Source organism: Pollicipes pollicipes, unplaced genomic scaffold, assembly GCF_011947565.3.
Source record: "Pollicipes pollicipes isolate AB1234 unplaced genomic scaffold, Ppol_2.1 Scaffold_4881;HRSCAF=5763_pilon_pilon_pilon, whole genome shotgun sequence".
NCBI classification, from domain to species: Eukaryota; Metazoa; Arthropoda; class Thecostraca; order Pollicipedomorpha; family Pollicipedidae; genus Pollicipes; species Pollicipes pollicipes.
Window position 1 is genome coordinate 32,695,839 of NW_023596576.1, and position 25,721 is coordinate 32,721,559.

Sequence of the window (25,721 nt, forward strand, 5' to 3'; positions counted from 1 at the left end):
TACAAAAATGCATAAGATATTCGTCTATTAAAAATGATGAATTAACTTTCAGTAATAAAAGGGGAGGATATCTTTGGATTTTAGTCGCTATCTCAAATAAATGTAGGTTTCAAGGTCACTCACGATTTCACAATGTTTGTAAACATCGCCATGTTGGTTTGGTGCTCGCGTTCAGGTTTCAGTTCACACATGGTGAGGGAAGACGGGGGCGTCTGGTAAATAGGTGTTGTATCAGTGAATTATGGTGTAAACTGCTGTTTGTCTTGGAGGAAGGTATTTCACAGTGTCTGTTAGCATCTCGAGAATGGCCCAGGGATACGACGGCATGCAGCTTGACGATCCGGAGGTAAGCTCATGGCCAACTCAGGTCAATGAGGTTGGTTTTCGTGGGCATGATCCCATCGTATATTGGGGGTGGCTGGCTCTTTATTCTTTTCTACATGACTTATCTTTTGGAGAATTGTGTAGGTGAAGGTAATGTAAGGTGTAGAAACTTAGTGTAAGTGTGTGACAAATGCATCCTGGTGAGTCAGTCAAAGAGCTGTGGATACCTACATTTACTGTGTGAGGCTTCCTCGGATGTTATGTATATACTGCTCGTGGTACATAAACAACACATTATTTAATACTTACTGTATGGTGATGGTCAGTATTCATGGGCTAATGCAGTGTTCACTACACAGAAATGGTTCTGCCAGAGGGTCGGTACAGAAAGTATATACTACACTGGGAATATCTGGCACAGCAGGGACCTCATAGTAATGGACATGTACACCTTACATTCAGGTGCTTAGAGTTTGGTGCATGCCAAGGTAGTTTAGGGCAAAATACTCCCAAACTATCTGTTCACAAAATAATTGAAAACTAAGCATGATTTAAGCAGGATGAAACATTTGGTCTGCACTGAGGTCAGTGCATGCAGGCTCAAGGCGGTGCACTGCTGTTCCATAGTCATCCGGCATAATCTATGGATTTTTTGCAGCTGGGCCTGAAAGCTGATACATACAGGGCCAGAGTGTAAACAAAAGCTTTTACGCTGAGCATGTTAGACTGTAGCAGAGATATAGATGCAATAATTTCTGTTAATTTCCATAGTAGATCAAGAAAACCAAAGTTTGGCCCACATTGCAACCAATTTCTGCACACAGACAGTATTTATACCAATAATAATGCTGCTATAGTAATTTGAGGGAGAAATAATTCAAAATCATTTTTGTGCTTGATGATTATTTGAACATTCAGCACTGTGTACCTGGTCTGGGTTTGGCACACACAAGCATGAATTTTGGTGGACAGGTTTGTAAAGGTGCCTGGTAGGGTAGATCCATTTTTAGTGCTGTTCAGAGTTGATGAGAACCTATAATTTTTCTCTGTTGACATAGCTTCTCTTAGAATTGATCAGATTTGCAAAATTTATGCTGTACCTCTGGGAAACATCCTGAAGCCTCCTATCTGAAACTGGGTTAGGTTTGTCATCCTGTGGACAGGTTCCTAGTTACCTGGTTGCATGGTTAGCACAATTAATAATTACCTGATAAATGCATCTTGAGATACACACTGTATATGAGAAACCCACCTGAAGATGAGAGAACTATAGCTGACTAAGCCACCTGCCTTGCAGGTCTGAAACTGGTAACATAAAACTAACTTAGCTATGATATCAATTGCTCTTGGCTGTTTGACATTTTGCCATAGTAATCAAATCCAAGCCTGTGTAAAGTTAAAGTTAATTTATACAAGGGTAGGTGGAGGTAGTTTAAATTGCAGATTAACTATCAGATCAGATGAACTGATCAGAGCCAGTCAGCATCATTGCCTTACATTGATTATCACAGCAGCATTGCTGTGAGATTGGTATTATATGCCCTTTTAAGGACATAACTTAAATGCATGGTGCCATTTCAAATTTGTGTTCCCAAACACATGATTCAGAGGGAAGTGGTAAATAGGAAAATAGGAACAAGCAAGGAAGTGATGATCTAATATGGCAATCATCAGCTCTGTTGGCATTGCTGTCATGCCATTAAAGAATAGGTGGGCATGTGCATGGTGTGCTCAAGATACTTTTCAGAGTGTTTGTTTATGATAGCTTGTTATGTGGTCACTGACCTCTACCACCCAGATGGACAAAACTGTGACATGTTTTCCCTTGTGGTTTAGCCAAGTAGTACAGTGGGTTCGTTAGTGGTGAGGCCAGGACATGGCAATTGGCCAATCACAGTAAAGGGATCAGCCAGTTAGTGCACACAAAGATGGGTACCCTAACCTGTTTACCTCTGGGATTTATGACCACCAATATTGATGTGAGATTGTGTGAGCAGGCATATAACCAGCCTTGTCACTTGATTCTGGAATGGTGTATCTGGGTGAATGCAAATTATGATGAAATGTTTTGTTCAGGATTTGCGACCAACTGTAAGGCGATTTTTGATTGCCTTGGCCGTGGCTCATCTCATTGCTATGCCAGGCTGTGTGGCCCGACCACAGTACGAAGCTGGCGCCGGGCTGTTGTTGCGGGCGGGCGGTGATTGGTACGCTAGGCTGCGTGGTCCGGCAACAGTGCGAGGCTGGCACCAGACTGTTGTCGCCGGCGGTCGGTGATTGGTACGCTAGGCTGCGTGGTCCGGCAAAAGTGCGAGGCTGGCACCAGACTGTTGTCGCCGGCGGTCGGTGATTGGTACGCTAGGCTGCGTGATCCAGCAACAGTGCGAGGCTGGCGTCGGACTGTTGTCGCTGGCGGTCGGTGATTGGTACGCTAGGCTGCGTGATCCGGCAACAGTGCGAAGCTGGCGTCGGACTGTTGTCGCCGGCGGTCGGTGATTTGTACGCTAGGCTGCGTGATCCGGCAACAGTGCGAGGCTGGCACCAGGCTGTTGTCGCCGGCGGTGGGTGATTGGTACGCTAGGCCGCGTGGTCCGGCAACAGTGCGAGGCTGGCACCAGACTGTTGTCGCCGGCGGTCGGTGATTGGTACGCTAGGCTGCGTGATCCGGCAGCAGTGCGAGGCTGGCGTCGGACTGTTGTCGCCGGCGGTCGGTGATTGGTACGCTAGGCTGCGTGATCCGGCAACAGTGCGAGGCTGGCACCAGGCTGTTGTCGCCGGCGGTGGGTGATTGGTACGATAGGCCGCGTGGTCCGGCAACAGTGCGAGGCTGGCACCAGACTGTTGTCGCCGGCGGTCGGTGATTGGTACGCTAGGCTGCGTGATCCGGCAGCAGTGCGAGGCTGGCGTCGGACTGTTGTCGCCGGCGGTCGGTGATTGGTACGCTAGGCCGTGTGGTCCGGCAACAGTGCGAGGCTGGCGTCGGACTGTTGTCGCTGGCGGTCGGTGATTGGTACGCCAGGCTGCGTGGCCTCCTAGAAAAACGGCGTGGCAGACGGGTGCCTGCCACCAAACTGCGACCATTCGACCGGCCGCACAGGTCTAGGGCAGTGGATGGGCGGCTGTTATCGAACCGTGACTGCCCATCAGCTGGCCATACAGGTCTAGGGCAGTGGGTGGGCGGCTGCTATCGAACCGTGACTGCCCATCAGCTGGCCATACAGGTCTAGGGCACCGCAGACCGAGGCGTTAGCGAGCCGCGACCGTGCCGATGTGGACTGCCGGTGCGTGCTGGTGGTAGTCCCGGTGTAATAGTGGATGCCGTCATCATTGTGCATAATCGCGTACTACGGAAAACGGATTCAGGCACCCGTTCGTATCGCAAGAGTGTGCCATCGCAGCGCGGCAGCGAAGCCAGAGCCTGATCTACCTTTGCAACGTGGCGTGCGATGCTGATTCAACACAGGGTGTATGACTGTTGCCAGGACTTCCACCACGAGGACGGCACTGAAGATGTTGGCTCCACTCGTGAAGAGATGCGATCTAGTGTTCAGTCCCAAGCTGATCCCGCGCGTGGGGTGGCAAGGACGTGTTGAGTTAGGGCGGGTTTGACGCGTTTTAGATCGGTGCACTGCTCGTGAAAAAGCCGTTAGAATCTTTCAGCGTATTGTGCGTCATCCGTGCAAGATGATGGAATCACCAATTTTCCTCTCCTTTGGAACTTCCCGGGTTGCTGTGAAGCTGTCTATGGCACGTATTGCGGGAGAGCTCCACGCCCTCGTCCGTCGTGTCGCAAGTGTGAGCTCTGGTGGCGCTGGTGGCGCCGATGGGGCGAGAGGTGGCGCCGATGGGGCGAGAGGTGGCGCCACCGTCGCCGGTTGACGAGCTTCGGCTCCCGTCCACCAGCCGTGCGGCGGCGCAGCTAGGAGCCGAGAGACGCGTGCCGCGACATATTGCGCGAGCAGCACTTGGTGGCTTCGGGAGGCTTGTGTCCATGTTTTCCGATCAGCTGAACTCGCCACGTGCCAGTCGACGTTGGGTTCGTCAGGCTGCTGCCTCACGCAGTCGCACCACCTACCAGCGGCAGATTTCCAATTATGATAGTTCGGTATGCGCCGTGCGTTATGGTTTGGACGGCGTGAGCTTGCCGCCGGGTATGGACCCGGCTTAGGTGGCTGGACCTGGCGAGTGTGGACCTGGTGTAGGTGGCCGTGCCCAGCGGGTTTGGACCTGGTGTAGGTGGCCGGGCCTGCTGAGTGTGGACCCGGTGTAGGTGGCCGGGCCTGCTGAGTGTGGACCCGGCGTAGGTGGCCCCGCCCGGCTGGGCTTCAGTGGTCAGCGGTGACGCGGCGGCTGGCGAGAGACGCAAAGCCGGACCGGGGCGGGCGTGTATAAGCTGCGGGAATGACGCCGGCTCTAAATGGGCCTGTCTGCAGACTCAACTCCCATGCCAGACGCGTGCCAACTCCCATGCCAGACGCAGACGCACACTCCCATGCCACCAAGTCACATTAGCTGACAAACCCAGCGCCTGTCGCCGCCGCCGCCGACCATGGCGTTGGGCGGTGCTGCGAGCCGGTACTGCGCCGGTGCTGCCCTGGTTCTGGTGAGAACCTAGCAGCCGAGCTGGGCGCTGGGTCGGAGCTGGCGCTGGGTCGAAGCTGGCGCTGGGTCGGAGCTGGCGCTGGGTCGAAGCTGGTGCTGGGTCGGAGCTGGCGCTGGGTCGGAGCTGGTGCTGGGTCGGAGCTGGCTCTTGGTCGAAGCTGGTGCTAGGTCGGAGCCAGTGCTGGGTCGGGGCTGGCGCTGGGTCGGAGCTGGTGCGGGGTCGGAGCTGGCGCTGGGTCGGAGCTGGCGCTGGGTCGGAGCTGGCGCTGGGCCGGAGCTGGTGCTGGGTCGGGTCGCATTTTGCCTTGAGTGTGGCAATAATCTAACACACGCACGGATGGCCGGCTGAATGCCCTTCTCCCGGGAGGGGTGGGGGTCAATTTGACCACCCTGAAACCCCAGAAACTAAGAGAGCTAGAGACACCGAATTCACAGGGTGTGTTAGTCTGTACGTTGACTAGCTGGTGTCAGAAATTTGAGGTTATTAGGTTATTACCTTCGTGTCAAATACGGCAGACATGATCAACCTCCTGGTTGGTGTTTAAAGTGCCCCCAAAACCTAGATGCCTGTTCTAAGCAAGAGGTGACTGATATTCATTTAAGGTCGTTGACGTTTTTTAGGCTTTCGAAGGTCATGGCGACGGAAATCGGATAGGCAGTATGTTCTTAAAAACAAAATGTTGACCGGGTCATTTTAGGTTAGTGACCTTTTCTGACCTTTGAGAAGGCGACGGAAGATGTATAATGCGGCTCCTGTCTTCAGTAAGTTCGAAATGAGCACCAGAAACTACTCTATAGAGTAAGCTTTAGAATAAAAAAGCAAGTTGGTTTCACTTCGGTCTAACCTTTATCTTGGCCCTAGGTCAATGGAATTTGCTCGTCTAATTGTGGTGTTGCTTATAAAGCTGTCTCAGAGATGTATGGCGTCGTCTAACTCTCCGTTGTTGCATCAGATTGAACGATTTCCTAGACATTGTCTTCACTGAATCCGTTACCTGACTTTAACCTACCGTAGACCAGCGACTTTTCAAGGTACAGCTATATTTTTGATACCAAACGACCTGCTATTCAATTTTCGACGGCTATACAACATTTTGCGCGGCTACGTCGCGCCGTTCGGAAACCATTCCGAAAAAACCTTCAGGGTTGGGGGTCAAATTAATCCCCCACCCGAGTGCGTGTAAATGATGCCAAAAGATGGGCCGGCCAGAGCGGAGGTCATTCATCATTGTCCTGCGCACACTGCACAAACTCTGTGCTCTTGCACTTCTGGGCGATGTGGCGCACGTTTGGAATGAGTTAGTTCACATGTTTTTGTCGTCCGGTTGCTATCTGAGGCCATGTACCACGAGGGGGGGGGGGGTACAAGACGTGCGGGCCTATGAAATATTTAGTCTTATTGTTCTTGTGAAATGAGGTCCAGATAACGAAAGCATACAATTCAAGAGCCAAGTAGCTTGCGCCCATGTTCAGACCCAGCTTGATGGGTGCAGCCGGAAGGGCCTGTGATTTTTTTGAATATTGAAGATTTTAGTCATTCCAGCTGCTTCAGTCGTGAAATTGGTAAGGGAACGACGACTATGAATAGTTCATCTGGTTCTCCATCTTTGCAGGCTTCGAAGTTTAGAAGTCATTCACCTGCAAATAAGAATGGCGTTTGCAATTAGGGCGCACGTAATACGGTACAGCGCTGAGAGGTGCGCAACTCCCTACGCATGCCACATATATCTGCGTGATGAATGTATGGGAATGCGCGGGGACGCTGCGGGATTTACATTCAGTCGGCCGGCCGGTCAGTCCCGCTGCCGTGCTGTCAGAGGAGGGCACGGTCATTCTCGATTCAGCAGCGTGGAGCGTTCGTGCTGCGCTGCTCGTGATCGGCAGCTTGGTCGGACCGGTGCTGTCCGGCGGGTGAGCAGCGCGATGCTGCCCCTCATCTGGGCGGCTTCCGGCGCGCCGGGCACGTCACCCTGCGCGGAGCGCAGCCGGCCGACGCTCCGCCAGAGCCCCTGGACAGCCTTGAAACGAGAGGCCCCGAGCGCGGCGTGGCGACGGCGTGCCGGCTGTGCATGATGCGGTCGGTTGGCCCGGCCCCCGTTGCGGCGGTACGGACACTGGCATCGGCTCCTGTCCCGGCCGGAGCCCTGCTGCGGTGACACGGACACCGGCAGCGGCTCCTGTCCCGGCTGGGCCCCTGCTGCGGTGGCACGGACACCGGCAGCGGCTCCTGTCCCGGCCGGGCCCCTGCTGCGGCGGTACGGACACCGGCAGCGGCTCCTGTCCCGGCCGGGCCCCTGCTGCGGCGGCATGGGCACCGGCAGCGGCTTCTGTCCCCGGTGAAAGGCCCCGGTGTCGTCAGCAGGGAGAGGCCAGGTCTCCGGTCCAGTGGCGACAATAGTCGGCGACGCCGGCGTTGTGTGCTGGTGGGGAACGGAACACCGTCCCCAGCGGGGCATGGAAGCGGGATGGCCAAACGCACTTATCCAAGTGAGATTAAGTCTGTTGGCAGTTGGATGCACAGCGAGGGTGCTATTGTCCAGAGGCCTCCCTTGCCAGCCCCGGTTGTGGGTGTGGCGTCGGGCGGGTCCTGGCCCTGTTCCCTGTCACGCTGGTTGGGTGGAGAATGGCCACTGGCAGCTCGGGCTCACCACACGAGAGAATCTAACATTGGTGTTCAAGGTACGGGAATGGGCGCTACATACTTAGCACGATGCACTTCATTCCTGCATGGTTTCAACTGGAGGATGCACGCGATGTAGATACGGCTACGAGGGTTGGCAAGTTTCCGTGTCCAACGCGTGAGCCCGCTTGTTGAGTTTGGTATAAGCATCAGTATTACAAGCAGATCTTGAAAAATCGAAGAATGAGTGAAATGAAATTTTGCAGGGAAGACGAACGTCGCTTATGCTTATTTTTCTCCTGTATTGTTGGATGCTGGGGCTGACTAAAAATCACCTTAGCTTGGATGGTGTCAACATTAGAACTACGTTCTCTGGCCAGTGTTTTATGATTAACGAACACCAGACCTTAAAGCCAAACCTGGCCTGGCAACGAAAATGTAGAAAGAAACGTCAGCGAGGCTGCATTTTGGTGAGGAATGTATCCCCGATAATGGTGTCTTACCAGCCACTCTTTAGCTACTAGTTAAAAGACATTGTGCCTGCTGAAGAAGTCGCTCATACTTTATTTGGAATTTGGCAAAAGCTGTAATACAAGAAACTGCTCCGCCCCAATAAAGGCCAAGCTACAGTGTTGTCGATTAGGCCAGCACCGCCATCTTTGAGAGCGCCGGCGAATGCCCCCTCCCTCATCGGGCCCATCTCAAGGCCACTTTATCGAATTACTGCATGATGAAAAGAAAACGTTTGAAAAGGGTACCATATCAACCATGTGATGCGTGACTTTATCCGTGATTAATTCTAAAGGGGTCTAACGGAATGAAGTTAGCGGACCCGGCTATATGTGTCTCGAGCTTACCAATGAAGTGTGCCTGATATTGCTAGGGAGGAAAATCGAATGCCAAGCAGGTGCGAACAGGGGTTTCTCCTCATATCTGCAATTTTCAACATTTCTCTTAGTCAGCACGAAAGCTGCATTCAATTTGTTCTTTTTTGTGAGAAAGCCATGGCCCGTTTAATCAGACTGTACCGTTGTGCCCAGATGGGGCAAGTGTGTTCAGTTGTGCGCTTAGGTCGGTGGTGTGCTGATGAGGCAAGTGTGTTCAGTTGTGCGCTTATGTTGGTGGTGTGCTGATGAGGCAAGTGTGTTCAGTTGTGCGCTTAGGTCGGTGGTGTGCTGATGAGGCAAGTGTGTTCAGTTGTGCGCTTATGTTGGTGGTGTGCTGATGAGGCAAGTGTGTTCAGTTGTGCGCTTATGTTGGTGGTGCGCTGATGGGGCAAGTGTGTACCGTTGTGCGCTTGTGTTGGTGGTGCGCTGATGGGGCAAGTGTGTACCGTTGTGCGCTTATGTTGGTGGTGCACTGATGAGGCAAGTGTGTAACGTTGTGCGCTTATGTTGGCGGTGCACTGATGAGGTAAGGGTATACCGTTGTGCGCTTATATTGCTGGTGCAGCGATGAGGCGAGTGTGTACCGTTGTGCGCTTATGCTGGCGGTGCACTGATGAGGCAATTGTGTTTTTGCGGCTGCTTGGAATAATCCACCTAACTGCGCATATTGCAGGCCATTTTATGGCATCGCTAGGTGTTGGGTTCAGCTTTAGAGTCTCGCTAAGTTATCGCTGAGGGGAACAATAACGACCATCATTGATTGCCTTTTTCATGCCGTAAACAAACAACCGCATTTTAAGTTGGATGATGTGAGAGCGAACCGTGTAATCGCGCGGTTTTAAGGCACCCCGGCCTATCGCGCGACACCAAGATTATCGGTCAGTCAAGTGGCATCGACGCGTCGACTGTGGCCCGGTGCGCCCTCTCGCCGCTCGAGACTGGGCCTCCTTGTTGTTGGGCGCCGCTGTTTGAGTGTTGATCAGGCGGTGATGACGCGCCGGGCACCAGACACGAGACGTGCGGTGAGGTAGCGCTGGCGGGCTGGCACGAGCCGGTGTCGCCCGCTACGGCCGCCGCCCTGCCCTGCGGCACGGATCACAGTCGCTTGCACTGACTCGTACGGCGGCCGCCGCCCGGCCCGGACCGCCTGGGAATGCGTGCGGCACGTCAACGGAGAGCGCCAGCCGGCTGCCCTCCCCCGCCGGCGACCTTGGCGGCCAGGTGCGTCGCGGCCGGGCGGCGACTGGCGCGTGCTGAGCTCGGCCGCCGCCCGGGTAACGACGCAGTGGGCCTACTGCGCCGCGCCCAGCCGCGGCGCTCTCTCCGGCCGGACAATTCGACGCAGTAGTGGATTATCGCGCGAGACGGTGGTCCGTTTTATTCGCACAGAAACAAGCCATTGATCAGACAGGCGTCGCCAGGCGACTGTCAGCCTTGTGGCAGCGGCGTCGTCAGTGGCGCTAGCCCGGTGCCCGGCGGACCGGGCACGTCTGCACGGCGCCCGCCGCGCCCTGCGGCCGCGCCCTGGCCCGAGAACTGCGGTGCAGCGGCCGGCGCGGCTGCCGCGGCCCGGCCAGCGCCGAGCTGCGACCGTATCCGGGCCGCCGCCCGGCGTCGCTACGGTCGAGATTGGCGTGCGCCGGCCGGCCGCCGCTGTAGTGCGTAGTAGGCGGCCGCTGCGACGGTGGCGGGCGTGCTGATGGCGGCGGCGGCCGGCCGGCGAGCGGCGCAGTCGAGCCGGGCCGGGCGTGAAGGGTAGGTGGGTGTTGACTGCAGCTGGGCCGGCGCTCCTGGCGGCTGACGACACGTTTGCCGGGGTGAACGGAACACGGCTCTGACCAGGTACGCCCGCCGCCGGCCGCGGCCGCAGTGGCCTTCCGGCGCAGGCCAGCGGCCGACCTGTCGCCCACACGGTACCCAGGCGGCACGGCCCACCTCGGGTCTAGGGCTGACCACCTAGCTGTTGCCCTGCTCCAGTGGTGGGATCACAGGACCTTCAAATAGGCAACTTGCCCAACCATCTTTAATGCAAGTGGCCCTGACGGTGGTTGCCGCCACGTAAGGGGGGCCAACCAGAAATTATGCAACGGTGCGAATGGAAGGGAAGGGGAATGGGGGTAGATGGAGCGAAACTTAAACGTAACAAGGGAGAGGGAGATGGGACGGCGTAATGCCTCATGTTGCGCTTGGTTGTGTGTGATGCTACGCCTAGTCTCGAATCGAAACGTAGCAGGGTGAGTGGGGGTCGGAGTAGTTAAACAGCGTAATGTTGCAGCTGGTTATAGCTGCATATCATACCAAAATTTGACAAGAATATATGTTTTAAGATCATAAAACTGCAAACCGTTAGCTTCCAGTCATTATAAGTGACAGACCAGTTGTTTTTCCCCTCTCACTTCTTAAGAGCTAAACAGGCGTTACCTTTTGGGACGTTATGCTTGAGGCAGAGTAATTAATGGAGGTGAATTTCGCTCTGCGTTCCCAGTGTGTAACCAGCGAAGGGGCATGAAGGGTGACCAAAAAATGTGTCATATATTATGTGGACAGCTCTGTTATTGCTGCCCGGTAGCTGCATGGTTGACGGATACATCGTGATGTTACCCACCTGTGTGGGCGGGACAGTACTTCGTAGCAGCGGTCGTGGTCCTAAGGGACATGCCGTCTGTTAATGTAGCTTAAAAGGCAAACAAAATTTATGGATTTGTTGCTGGAGCGTCGTTTAAACACTTAGCCCCCTGGGCTGGAGCGGATTATTCTGGTCCCGCGATGCGCCAGCCGACGTGGCAGCGGGTGTTTAATTGCGCAGCGCGCCATCAGAACATGGCGCCCCCGCGGCTGACGTTTGCTTTAGTTGTTCGAGAAGCGCGTGGCTGGGGGCGCGGCTCGGCTCGGCAGTGTCGGCTGCTGCCCGTGGACACCACGGAAGTGGGCTCGGCTCGGCAATGTCGGCCGCTGCCCGTGGACACCACGGAAGTGGGCTCGGCTCGGCAGTGTCGGCCGCTGCCCGTGGACACCACTGAAGTGGGCTCGGCTCGGCAGTGTCGGCCGCTGCCCGTGGACACCACGGAAGTGGGCTCGGCTGGGCAGTGTCGGCCGCTGCCCGTGGACACCACGGAAGTGGGCTCGGCTCGGCAGTGTCGGCCGCTACCCGTGGACACCACGGAAGTGGGCTCGGCTCGGCAGTGTCAGCCGCTGCCCGTGGACACCACGGAAGTGGGCTCGGCTCGGCAGTGTCGGCCGCTGCCTGTGGACACCACGTAAGTGGGTCAACTCGCAAGCCCATCATACAGCTTTTCGACGTTATGTTTCAAAGCAGAGCAAAAACGATGTGTCCAAAGGCAGCATTACCACCCTCGAGCACGAAACGAGAAATGTGGTCCAGAAAGCAGTTTGTCATCCAGAGAGGTGCGACAACATGAACATTGTAGCACAGCAGTTGCACGCTAGTTTCCTGGACTTCGGTCCTGTGTAATGGTCTCAAGCGCTGGCGTAATGCGTGCAACACTATGGTGTGCCGTTCCCCCACGGGCTGGGTGGTGTAGCCAAAGGGTTGTAGAAATGCTGCAGCGTAAAAGATAAAAAGGATGCGTAAAAGATAAACCTAAGACCAGATGATACCCCAGGATGATACCCCACATCAGGCAGAGGATGCCGCAGTAGTTCGGCACCGCTCGGCGGGCGGAGAACTGCCTGGACCACTCAGCCCGTCTGGAGCAACGGTCGACTAACTGTTTTTGCCTGTGTCAGTAATGTGCGAATTCCACGAACGCCACAAACTTCCACGCCTGTAAACATGCTATTATGCGTGCGTCGTTCCGGAATGGAGCACGTCGAGAGAAGTTGGTGTGCCAAACCCGCCGAACCGAGCGATTTTGAGTGACAAGGCGATCAATCGGGCGGATTTCGAGGAAAGTTAGTATGGTGGGTGCCACGGCTGCCAGGCCGTGCCATCCATCCATGTAGACTGACTGCGGTCAAAGATGGTTTCCTTAAATGTGTTGCGACGTTATGTAAGTATACGTTTTTCTGCACTAGGTCATTCTGCTATGAGCACAAGGTTATTCTTATTTTGGCCTGCATGCATTGTAATGTATGAGTTGATGTGTGCATTCCGTGATGCGTTGATTCTCTATTATTTTAAAAGAGCAAGCTATCTTCATTTTTCTTTCCCTTTGCCAGCCGTACACACGTTGAGTAACATGCCCCCAACAAAACTTAGCGTGGTGGAATATTATGATAAACAAAGGCACCGACTAAGGAGCAGTTGTAGACTTACAGCAGTGATGCTTGTTGCCGTGCGTGTGCGCTGCTCTGTAGGAGGTATCAGTTCTTGCGACGTCTGGCTGTGCTCAGAATTATGCTAGTTGAGTCACCGTGCGCCTGCCTTCGAACCTCATCTTCTGGTTGTCGGCCAGTTTTCCTAATGTCTTTGTGCTGCAGGATATCAAGGACATGACTGCTGGAATTGAGCCATTTGAAGTAAATACTATGCGGCCCTGCGGACACAGACACAGTCCAAGGGACGGCAAGGGACTGGGGTCTCCAACGGCCGAGGTCACTTGAAATGTTGCGGACCGGGCTTCGGCCTAGCGCCTTCAGGTCTCAAACACACCAGCCTTAGCCATCGCCCTGCGAGAATTGTTTGCACCCTCGCTCCTTGGGAGAGGCCTCAAAGGCTCTTCGAAAATCTAAAAAACTGAGCAAGCTGGAGCTATACGGAAAACGGCATTGGAAAGCTTTCATCAAGCTAGATAAGATAGGTGTGTTCTTAATTTGGCTTATGTGGCGAACAGACCGTACCAGGACAAAGGGGACAACATAACGCTGGGACATGCGGCATGTCTTGTTAGTCAAAGAGGTGAAAGCGATTGTTGAATTGGGCCGTTCGGCTATGTTAAGAACTAGGCGAGTTACACCAATGTGTAAAACCAGGCCAGAAAGGCATTCTCAAGCCGTAAGCCATGCGCCTTTGAGGTATAAGTTGTATGACCGCCAAACTGCGAAATCTCGTCGCAAAGGTCAAAGTGTGACCTAGATTGAATATGGCTGACCCAGTAAAAGCAACCAGAACGGTACTAATGCACTTAAGAACGCTACAAATTAGAAAAGGAGTTGAGAAGTCCCTTTGCGGTGCATTCGTTGTGAGAATTTAGCGTTATTTGTTTGAGAAAAACATGGGCTAAATAATATGGTGTAAGGCTAACATAATATATATATATATATATACATATATAAAATAATAGTATGCTGCCTGGGTCAACGAGGCAGGGGGAGGAGGACGCGAACACAACGCCCCCTAGCCTCAGATAGACGATACAGACCCACGTCTTTGTTTCTGCGCACCAAAGTGTTATGTGACGCGATGGCCGATGTGCAGGGAGCTAGAATCGCTTTTGAACTAGGGTGGGAGTGAAAAATTACATCGCAAAAAGACCTGCGGGAGTGAAAAAAATCAATTCACAAAAGATAGAACTTATGAGCTCGTGACTGACACTTCGGCAAACAAAGACATCTATTTCAAGTTGGCATGTACGTAACATCACGAACCTGACAAAACTATGTAATTTTTTAACATTTTAGGCCATTAAAGTGAAACAGAATACATTGACACACGCTCGGGTGGGGGGCAAATTGCCCCCCCCCCCCCGAGGGCTTTTCCCGAATGGTTTCTGAACGACGCGGCGTAGCCGCGCCAAATTTTGCATAGCTCTAGAAAATTGCATAGCGGATCGTTTGACCTCCAAATTTGAGATGTACCTTGTAAGGTCGCTGACCTATGGCAGGTCAAAGTCAGCCCATGGTTTCAGCGAAGGCAATTTCTAAGGAATCGTTCAATCTGGTACAACAACGGAATGTTTGACGAAGACCTACATCTCTGAGATGCTTTCTTAGGCACCACAAATATTGAATGAGCAAATTACGTTGACCGAAGGTCAGGCATGGTGCTCAGATCAAGGACAAAGCCAACCTGATTTGTTACTCTAGGGCTTGCTGTATGGGATAGTTTTTTTGTCATTTCGAATTTATTGACAGCAGGAACTGCATTATACGTCTTCAACTGACTTCTCGTCAGAACAGACCATTCACCTGAGATGACCCTTGTTGAACGTTTTGTTTTAGGAACATACTGCCTAGCGTAATCTTTGTCGCTTATTCAAATGCAAACCTCAGAGCAGTCTTGCATAATTGTGGTCACCATGACCTTCAAAGGGTCAAACAAGGTCAGTGACCTCAAATGGGCTTGTGAACTTTTGCCTAGAGACAGTTGCCTGGGTTCTGGGGGCGCTTTGGGGACCGACCTGAATTTGATTTTGTTTGACCTTATTCGACCTGAAGGTCATGACCAAGGAAGCTGAAACCGTGATTTAAGTGAGTTCACGTATAGGTCAAGACGCCCTGTAGATTTGGTGTCTCTAGCTTTCTTAGTTCCTGAGATCTCAGAGGGGTTCAAATTGACCCCTCCCCCCGCCCGAGCGAAGGGCATCTAGCCGGCCAACCGGACGCGTGTTAAAGCATGGTAATTTCATGACAGTATTTTGAGCCTGGCAAATTATTAACACCAATAAATTGATGCTGCACTTTTCAGTTCCCTTCCACAGCACTTTAAAAAACAAAATAAAGCAAAGGAATTCAGTAACAAAATAGCAACAGAAAATTCAACGAGCAGAAAACACTAAAACAAAACCTGGGACTCCTACACATCAGCCCATCACCAAGTCGAGCACAGTGGACATACTTCTGGCTTCTGGTAAGATGGGGTCAGGGAAAACAAATATTTTGTCACTGTTTCTTGCAAACTACCAATGCTTATTTCCATAAAAGTAGCCTATGCCTAACCTAAAGAGGCCTTACATCATCTCATTTTGTATAACGTGTTTGTATCACAGCAGCAGTAAAGAGTTACTGATTCTTGCACAATTCTCATTGCCACTTGCCATGCACTTGACCAGCTTAACCTAACTAAGAGTAGCCCATATGATGAACATCATCTTAACTCACCTATCTGTCGACAGCAGCACTTGTGATAAAAACATGATATTTAAAGCTAGTTTTTGGCTGGTTTCAACTTGCATTTGTATTCAGTTTATTTGTGTATGCTTTTTGACATCAGACAAAATTGACAACACACAAATAAAAACGCGTAAAATCACGTTGAACAACTTATTTTGATTGTCATGGTTAGCCTATGTCAAGGGCAATAATGGGTTTGCTCCATAAAACAATCTCTCTTCTCCAAAAATAACATAACTTTTAGATGGCCATGCCAGTATTGCTGCTTGCCTTTTCAGCTGCAGGAAATGCATCCATCTGGGCTTGTTTATTCATATTTAATGACAAAGTTTGAGACTTTGGCTTCACATTTTAAATAGGGTGGTCTGACTATTTGTTACATACCAGCATTAACCTCACATTGTAATTGCTATGCAGCTTAGAGTATCCCTGTGTTAAAAATATAGTGCATACATATCTATATCTATCTATCTATCTATCTATATATATATATATATATATATATATATATATATATATTTATATATTATAGTCATTTGGCTGTCAGCAAACCATGGCAACTATAGAAAACATCTGGTTAAAGCAGCCATGAGGGGCCACTTTAAGAAATTTGGGGCATATAACCAAGAATATGGAGCAAATAAGCCCATTGCATGCCTTGTGGCATCGTAATTTGTCTTATGGCAAAAATCGATGCATTAAAACAGAAAATGGCGAACTCTGGTTACCAATCATGTGTTGGAAGCAGGTAAGGTAAGCAATTACTTGGTCCACAGGAGACTTATTGGCTTCTTCCTGCTCCCTAAAAGCAAAAATTCCGTACCTTTTGCATGGTGTGCTGGCAGACAGAGTCATCCGACTCACTCCCCAAATATAAATATCAATCATGCCCACCAACGTTGAGATTAAAATGCGGAACAAGTAAGGGGTGTGCATGATTAACATCTCAAGAGGGTAGAACTTCGCCATAAAACACTTCTGTATTAGCTGCGTCAGGTCTGTCCCAAGGCTCTTCATGGCAGCATTAGAATAGCCTTGCCAGGTAGCCTGGTGTCAGACACTTGAAAGGCTTGGATTTGTCATTATTGATCGCCGCCATAAGCCAAGAAAACGGTTAACCGAAGGTTTAAGAGGGCAAAAATGGCGGTAAAAATAAGTTCCGTGCTTCAAACTGTCTCCTTCATTCCCTGCGAATTGCGCACGCCTGGGTGCATATCAAGCACGTTTGGGCAGCTGGCGAATTAATCCAATTTATGTATGAAACACCTACAAGTTTGCAGTTGGAGCATCTTGCAGAGAAATTGGTCAAAATTTTAAGCAGCAGATGGTACCTCTCAAGACAATCAAAAAGTGTGGAAGAATAAAGTGGTATCACAGTGGTATGATACCAAGCAAAACAAAAGTAGCTAAATAAATATAACGACTGGTACTTTTCTCGCAAAATTTTGCAATCAGCTGATTTGACTTAAATTATTAATATAAGTGCTCAAATGGGGGTATTCATGTTGTAAGTTTTATTTAGAAGACATTTCTTGAACTTTTCACTCATGCATTTCGGGAGTGATGGAATTTAGTGGCCAAGTTTCCTCGGGGAAAAATAAATACGTGGAGTAAGTAAATTCTCTACCAGGCCTTGCTGGTGTTTGCATCACGTTCTGCTTTCGTGGTGTGGTGGTGAGACCAAAAAAATAGGGGATGCGTGAAATCCTTGCATTTGGCGTACAGCTGCAAATTGTGATGCATTTTGTAAACAAACTAAACTTAGTGCGTGCAAGCGGCTGGGGTCGCTGGGGTTCTTGGGCTTGGAGGTACCTGGCGCCCTTGCTCTGTGCATATATAGACATGATCCAGATGTAGGTGAGGCAGGACATAGCCATAGGTGTCCAGGTTCTGTGGAACCTCGTTAATGCTGGGTGGTTTCAAGTGAACTCGGTTTTGGATGACATCTGAAAACCTCCGAAAGGAAATAGGGGTTTGGCATGTGCGATTAGACAATGTCAGGCAGGAGTGAAAAATTCACATAAAATATGTGGAAAAGGAGTGAAAAATTCCTGCTTAGGGTGTTGCTTTACACCCAAAGTCGGCAATCCTAGGACACTGCCCATGTATAATTGTTCAAGTTTTAAACAGCAAGTGTCATTTCAAAGAAGCACAGGCCGTCGCTTCCTTCTTATCGCAATAGCTAGCCGAGTGTGAGGCGATGCTTAGGGTCAAACCGCTGCGTTTGCCGCCAGGCCATCTGAGGCTCACCGACGGCTCGTGATCAGGAGGGTTGGGTGGGGCTGCTAATCACTGAGGCGATGCGTAGGGTCAAACCGCTGCGTCTGCCGCCAGGTCATCTGAGGTTCACCGGCGGCTCGTGATCAGGGAGAGTGGGTGGGGCTGCTAATCACTGAGGCGATGCGTAGGGCCAAACCGCTGCGTCTGCCGCCAGGTCATCTGAGGCTCACCGACGGCTCGTGATCAGGAAGGCTGGGTGGGGTTGCTTATCAGTTTCTTCGTTCCACGAATAACACCTCTCTTGGGCAGCACGCCAAGACTAGAATAAAACGCTTGCCTAGCGTGTTTTGGTTTGTAAGATAATGGGTTTGGACGGTGTTGCGATCATATGGCATAGGTAATGGGTTCGGACGGTGTTGCGATCATATGGCAAAGGTAATGGGTTCGGACGGTGTTGCGATCGTATGGCAAAGGTAATGGGTTTGGACGGTGTTGCGATCATATGGCAAAGGTAATGGGTTCGGACGGTGTTGCGATCATATGGCAAAGGTAATGGGTTCGGACGGTGTTGCGATGGTATGGCAATGCCCGTCGTTTGCACATTCAGCATGATGCAGACAGAATATAATTGCCGAGCGGTAGTGAACGGCGAACGTCTGGTCTCTACCCGTGTTATTATACACAGTACAGGTCCGGGGACGCTACCCTCTGTGCTGGATTCCGATACCAACCGGACTCGGATACATGAATATGTCATCTGTGGAGCGGACTCCAGCCCGCGCCACCAGTACGAAAAACTCTTGACTCGATTTCAGGCTCGGACTTGACTCTAGGCCGGGGACTCAGATTTGGGCTTTGATAAAATCCGGAAACCTGGAACTCGGAATAAACCTCGGTTCTCATTCAATCTTGAACTGTGGATGAAGGGGTCGTGATAATGGTAAAACACGCGCTGTGAAAAGGATACCTTGGGCTTGTGTCGGGTTGGGTTGGGTTGGGTTGGGTTGGGTTGGGTTGGGTTGGGTTGGGTTGGGTTGGGTTGGGTTGGGTTGGGTTGGGTTGGGTTGGGTTGGGTTGGGTTGGGCTGGGCTGGGTTGGGTCGGGTTGGGCCGGATCAGGTTGGGTCGGGTTTGGTTGGGCGGGTCATGCTGGGTTGGGTGGGTCATGTTAGGTTTGGTGGATCAGGTTGATTTCTGTTCAGGTCAGGTGGGTTTTGTAAAGAAGTAATTGAGCTCGGTTGTGCCAGATTGGCTTATACTTTGGCTTCGTAGAAGCCGTCATTGCGTGACTGAAATTGGATGCCAATGCGGTTTCTGGCTGACCAAGACCTGAAACAGGGTGAGCGATGGTTAGAATGGGCTTCGGTTTGGACGAGTTAGGCATAAGGTGCCCTGCTGCAAGTTTTGTGTTAGTAACGATATTTTCTCTTGGCGAACTGATATCCTACTCGTTCGTTTTGTGTGTTTCCATAACGAACCAAGGACTCGGACCTGAGGCTGTGTGTATCAGATGCCGACTGTTACTCGGATTCGCCCCAGCACTGTCTCAAACTGAACATCCTATTGTCAAGCTCAAAGCGACTTGGAATAACCCTATATATATATATATATATATATATATATATATATATATACAGGTTGATTATATATATATATATACATATATATATATATATATGTATATGTGTATATATATGTGTATATATATATATATATATATACATATGCATATGCATATTGTATACGAGTATTGTCACGGTGCTGGTGTGCAGTGGCAATAGTCCAACGTGACTTGAGGCGGGTTATTCCAAGTCGCTTTGAGCTTGACAATAGGATGTTCAGTTTGAGACAGTGCTGCGGCGAATCCAAGTAAGAGTCGGCATCTGATACACACAGCCCAGGTCCGAGTCCTTGGTTCGTTATGGAAACGCACAAAACGAACGAGTGGGATGTCAGTTCGCCAAGAGTAGATATCGTTACTAACACAAAACTATATATATATATATATATATATATATATATATATAATCCTTTTTTGATAACAAAGGTTGAGGTAAAGCGAAAATGAGTGGGGAATCAGCGAATTTGGGTATCCATTTTATGTGAGAAAGCTGCGCGATATTGTGGTTGGAAAAACGATTCCGTATGGCAAATTCCGTAACGATTCCTTGGCAAACTGGATCGTGTACCTGTAGTAGTCGATCATTGGGTGGGCCCGGGACTTAAAATTATGTTATTAGTTTCAGGACAAGTGTACGTAGGCTGCACCCATTATCTTAGCAACCCATGATGTTGCGGCAATAAAGCAAAGAACGTTGGATAGTGCATGTCGGACTACAGCACAATGGCTCCTATGTAAACCAAAAAAGCCCACATGCTTCATAGGCCAGCTTTTGTTCCTTGATAGGTGTTAGTTTTTCACATTTGACCTTAAATGACCATGGATTATTTGATCTCGTAGCTCTGATTCATAGATTGGTCTCATTTGCGCGATAATTCGTCGACAAACGTGGGTTATATGTCGCGTCACTGCGAAATATGACCGTTACAACCTTGAGAGGGCCATCGCAAGCCACTGGTGTCCTTCGAGTACTCACATGGGTTAGCCCGATAGCTTCACATAAGCAAGGAAAACCTTGAGCCCCTGGTTTTCTCAGCATGGTGGGTGTTTGTATGCATACAACAGTCTGCCTTCAGTGTAGCAGGAGTTACTGGTTAACATACTCTCGGATTAAGGTCAGTTTGACCCCCCCCCCCGAAGGTTTTTCTGAATAATTTCTGAAAGGTGTAGTGTAGCCGCGGCAATTTCTGCCCAGGTGTAGACAATTTAATTATGGATCTTTTTTAATAAAAATTGTATGTACCCTGTAAGATTGCTGACCCATGACAGGTCAAAGTTAGGCATTGGCTGTCAGCGAATGTCATTACTAGGGAGTCGTTCAATCGGATGCGACAACGGAGCGTTAACCGAAGTTATACACCTCTGAGATATTTTCTTTAGACAGACTAGAATTTAGGATTATGACAAATTCCAGTGCCCTTAGGTCAGGTATAAAGGTCAGACCGGGATAAAAACCAACCTGTTTTTCACTGGATAAATTGCGTAATGGAGAAGTTTCTAATGCCCATTTCGATTTTGTTAAAAGCAGGGATTGCAACATATGTTCCATGCATGTATCTAAGGTCAAGTAGGTCACTGACCTAAAATGACCCGGATTAACCTCATTTTTAAGAACCATAGGGCCTAGCGCAGTCCCTGACGCTCATTCAAGTTAAAGAATCAAAGAATCTCGTAGGTTTCTAGTCACTATGACGTTTTAAAGGTCAAACAAGGTCACTAACCTTACGCGAACACCAGTTGTATTTTGCTTAGGACGGGTGTCTAGGTTCAAGGCTGTTGTGTGAGAAGGTGTGGGGGCACTTGGGGCACCAATGTAGAGTTTGACCATGTTTGACCTTATTCGACATTAAGTCCATAAACTAGGAATCTTAAATTTTGACGCAAGCGAGCTCACATACAGGTTGATCCACGCTGTAAATTTGGTATCTCCGGCTCCCGTAAGGGTTTGTGATGTTAGTGGCGGGGTCAAATTGATCCCCACCCGAACGTGTGGTATCCCACCGGCCACCCGGGCGCGCGTGAAACGATGCTTTGAGGAAAGCAGTGCTTATGCCGCAAAAATCGACGTTTCGAACTGTACTGGTAAACGCGAGGGAACGAGATTAAACATAAATGTCGTTTAAGACAAATACACGGAAAAATGGAGTCAATCAAAAGTCAGTCAAAAATAGAGTAGAATAGAGTAAAATAGCCCCAATCTGGGCGGGCATTGCCAATAGAAATATTTCAAAATAAGCAGTCATTCTAGGTCCCACACCTTAACACCCGATACACGGTACTGCGCCACGGGCAGTACCCAATACAGGTGGCTAAGCAGGAGGGTGGCGATGACCCATACTGGATGTAAGTATATGGTCAGACAATCACTTGCCACAGACGTCAGGGAAATGAGGGAAGATGTGAGGAATAGCCTAGCTGCAAACGTAGTACACCTGACTAAAAGTTTTAACTTGCTACCTTATTGGGTCACTGACCTATATGCTCCTCAGAGCTGATGGAAACGTGGAAAACCAACGCTTCGCTGTGTGGCTATAGGTCTGTGTACGGGATCTTCGTGTCCATTGAACCTGGAGATGTTGAGTGACTATGCGAAGTGCGATAAAAGGCTCAGAGGTTACGCCTTTAAGAAGTAACAACCGTGCCTGATCTAAATTTGACTGTCGTCTCACGCAAGGAAGTGACCCAGTGCGATAATGGTCAGCTTCCTGTGTTTCTGCCATGCTTGGAGCGCTCTCTGGAAGTCCCTGGAAGTCCCACGTTTTCCCCAAAACATGCGATCACCATCTACAGTCGCGCTGAGTCTCCTCTTCGGCGACAAAACGGCCACCGTGCGGCTGGAAGTATATCTTCCGGAGTGGGGGGTCAAGGGGGGAGGGCTGGGCAGGGGAGCGACGATGGCGTTGGCGCGGCCATTCGGGCCTTTTCAACGCCCCGTGGGCGGTCGCGGTGTCACGCCGCCCCTTCAGAGCTCGCGCCACCCGAGGTTCTCCCGGACAGAGCCAGGTCAGGGACGTAACCAAGGGTATGCCTGTCGTTTTGTGATTTTTCCGGGGTTGTGCTGTGCGAATTTGTCCCACATGGTCGGACTGTCAATGTTTGGCTTTACTAAACCCTTTTGAGGTGTCTGGGGGAGAACATTCGTCTTGAATTACCTGACATGTGGCGTGATGACAATGATGGGGCCCAGCCTGACAGCGCGCCTGCTCACAGCGCGTTGAAATATTATGCAGTAAGGTACTGCCAATCGTTTAAACCTCAAGGGATTATATCCTGAATATGGTAGATCCATTGCATACGGTACAGTACCGTATTTTACCGGACACAATAAAATGGGTTATAACTGACCATAACGGTTAAACCATTACAATGGTTCAGTTGAGTGGTCTGCGTAGCTCTGTCCTAGTACGCATTGCAATAAGCTAACAAGCTGAGTCCCAGTAGCTCAGCTGATAGAGTTAAGTCCCGGCAGTTCATCTGGTAGGGTCAGCTCCCAGTAGCTCGACTGATTAAGCTGAGTCCTAGTAGCTCAGCTGGTAGTACTGAGTTCCAGGAGCTCAGCTGGTAGAGCAAGTTCTCATTAGCTCAGCTGGTAGTCCCAGTCCCAGCGGCTCAGCTGAAAGAGCTGATTCTCATTAGCTCAGCTGGTGGTACTGGATCCCACTAGCTCAGCTGGTAGTACTGAGTCCCAGGAGCTCAGCTGGTAGAGCTGATTCTCATTAGCTCAGCTGATGGTACTGAGTCCCATTAGCTCAGCTGGTAGTACTGAGTCCCAGGAGCTCAGTTGGTAGAGCTGATTCTCATTAGCTCAGCTGGTGGTACTGAGTCCCATTAGCTCAGCTGGTAGTACTGTGTCCCAGTTGCTCAGCTGGTAGAGCTGATTTTCATGAGCTCAGCTGGTGGTACTCTCCCCCAGTAGCTCAGCTGGTAGTACTGAGTCCCGGTAGCTCAGCTGGTGGCTCTGAGTCCCAGTAGCTCACCTGCGAGAGGCGCCGGACCTCAGATGGCATGATCATATCATTTGTATCGAATGCAAAAAGGTCAGACTCTCAAAAAGGTGGAGGTCAGTGGCCCAACTGGGACTGTTAGACTGATGGCGTAGCGTCAGGTTCGTCGCGATGAATCGACGTTTTTTTTTTCAAAAACCATTGAGCAGCTGACGGTGGGCCGTGCCTGGTCTGTCCGTCGTCGTGGGTGTGTGGCTCTCTGGAGCGTGCGGTGTCGGAGCCGCCGTCTGTCTGTCGTCGTGGTTGTGTGGCCCTCTGGAGCGTGCGGTGTCGGAGCCGCCGTGTGCCCGCCGTCGCGGGTGTGCGACCCCCTGGAGCGTGTGGTGTCTGAGCTGCCGTCGACCACCGTCGGCGCCTGCGTGTCTTGCGCGGGGCGGCCCGTCCCGTCTGCCGCCGCTGACACGTAGCGCCCTCTGACCAGCCGCTTTTGTTGCAGGCTGGAAGCGAGGCGGCGGCGAAAAAGTCCTCCACCCGGCGACCCAAGGAGATGAGGGTCAAGCTAGGTCAGTTTTTGCGGAATCAGTGCGTGGTGGATAGTGAGAGGTGACGCGTTATCCTGTGGCATGGCGGAATTGTCCTGAATTGATGGGGAAGTAAATCACAGTAAATGGGGCGCTAGTTCGCGCGCTCGGGTGTGCGAGAACTTGCTGCTGAGTCTCTTTCCAAATTATTTTTCAAGTAAAAATGTACGTATGATGCGAGCCTGAGTTGTGCAATATATGCACACTTCAGTGTCGCGTTGAAATGCTCTTGAATCTTTCCACGGCTCAATCACTTGAAGTCGTTTGCAGTCTTGGGAACTGGTTTGGAATTTTGTTACGATTTTACATCGCAGTCTTTGCACGGCACCGTGCTGCATCATTCCAGTTCCTTTGGCATTTCTTTATTGTCCGCACATTGATCGTGTTTGTCTTGTTTGTTAGCACCAAGTTGGGAAGGGCTGAGTCCCGTGTGTTGTCAGGGGTTAGAGCGTCACAGAAGCAGGGCTGAATCCCGTGCGTTATCAGGGGTTAGAGCGTCGTCCCTTTCCCCGTCAGGGCCTGTGTCCTGTCCCTCGTCAGGGGAGGGGGGGGGGCAGAGACTGTGTCTCGTCCCTCGTCAAGGGGCGGGGGCTGTGTCCCGTCCCTCGGCAGGAGCCGTGTCCCGTATCTCTCCAGGGGGCGGAGGCTGTGTCCCGTCCCTCGTCGGGGGCAGGAGCTTGTCCCATCCCTCGTCAGGGTGCAGCGGCTGTGTCCCGTCCCTCGTCGGGGTGGGCTGAGCATCGTATCTTATCACAGCAATGGGTGGCATTTCGTCCCTTTTCAGTGGATGAAATTGTATTTAACGCCTCATCAGGGCGCAGGACCTTGTCCCGTCGGGGGCGGGGCTGTGTCCGGTACCGCTAGCGAGGTACGGGACCACACTGTACCGTACCGTACTGAGGGGCGGGAGGCAGCTATAAGCGTGACAGAACCACAGCTGTGCCCCCTGCTGCATCAGGGGCGGAGATGTTGGTGGAGCCGTGTCCGGCGCCTCGTTCAGGGCAGCAGAGCTGTCTGGTTTCCTCCGATACGGGTCAGTGGCCGGCACCGGGCGGCACGTGCGCGCAACCGCGCTCTAGACCAACGTCGATGTGATGGCCGTTACAGAGCGGAGCCGCCAGAGCGCGCGCGAGTGCCGCGCCAGGAAGAAGCTGCGCTACCAATACCTGGAGGAGGTGGTGCGCACCCGCGAGCAGGCCAACCTGCTGCTGCGCAAGGAGCTCTGAGCAGGTGAGCGGTGGTGGATAGCGTGGTGACGGGTGTGGGGTTGCCGAACGCGCAGCAGGCAAGGCAGTGGCGGTCCTAAGAGCGTGTGGTCTCTGGGGGGGGGGGGGGGGGGGGGCGGGGGGATGGGACGTAAGGTATTAGCAGGCCACGGGGAACTGTGGTAGCCTGGCCAGTGGCCCGTCACGCCTTTGTTGGGCTTGTCTTTTGGTTTCCACTGGTCGTACCGCCATGAAGTTGTCAAGAAAAGGCGGTACAATTCCTTACAGGCTGTGCCGTAGTATTATTCCAGGCAAACATAGAACGTCGTATTTCCACGGCGTTGCGGCAACGCTACTTTTTCATCTTCCCTTCGATCAGCATGGAAGGCGGGACGTTTTCAAATCGCAAAAGAGCTGAGGAGCCCGGATTGGAACCAGATACAGATACCATCGTCGGGATGGCGCCGCGACTAATACTAATGCTGACGGGGAGAACACGGACCATGGTACCAGCAAACACGCGGCTGATATGCGCTGTCACCTGCGAACACGTGACTGGCACGCATGGCGTGCGCAAACCATGTATCCGCCCCTTTTCGGACAAGTTTTAGGTATCGGTGCGATATCTCGATAACGGGGGCGGACACCAGCTGTACGGTATTCTTTGCGGACGAATCTACAAGTTTTTTAAAGGGAATGTTCCACAT

The 25,721-nt window shown here is 51.3% G+C and overlaps 2 protein-coding genes across 2 annotated transcripts in view; one reads left to right on the forward strand and one right to left on the reverse strand.

Moving 5' to 3' along the window:
- sev (receptor protein-tyrosine kinase sevenless) overlaps positions 1–25,721 on the reverse strand; it is a 130,994-nt gene that overhangs the window by 57,209 nt on the left and 48,064 nt on the right. The window lies entirely within an intron of this gene.
- LOC119101100 (REPTOR-binding partner) lies at positions 150–25,035 on the forward strand. The gene is made up of 3 exons (XM_037224367.1): positions 150–346; positions 23,725–23,791; positions 24,917–25,035. Exons 1-3 carry the CDS (start codon positions 305–307, stop codon positions 25,033–25,035), a joined length of 228 nt encoding a protein of 75 aa, XP_037080262.1. The 5' UTR covers positions 150–304.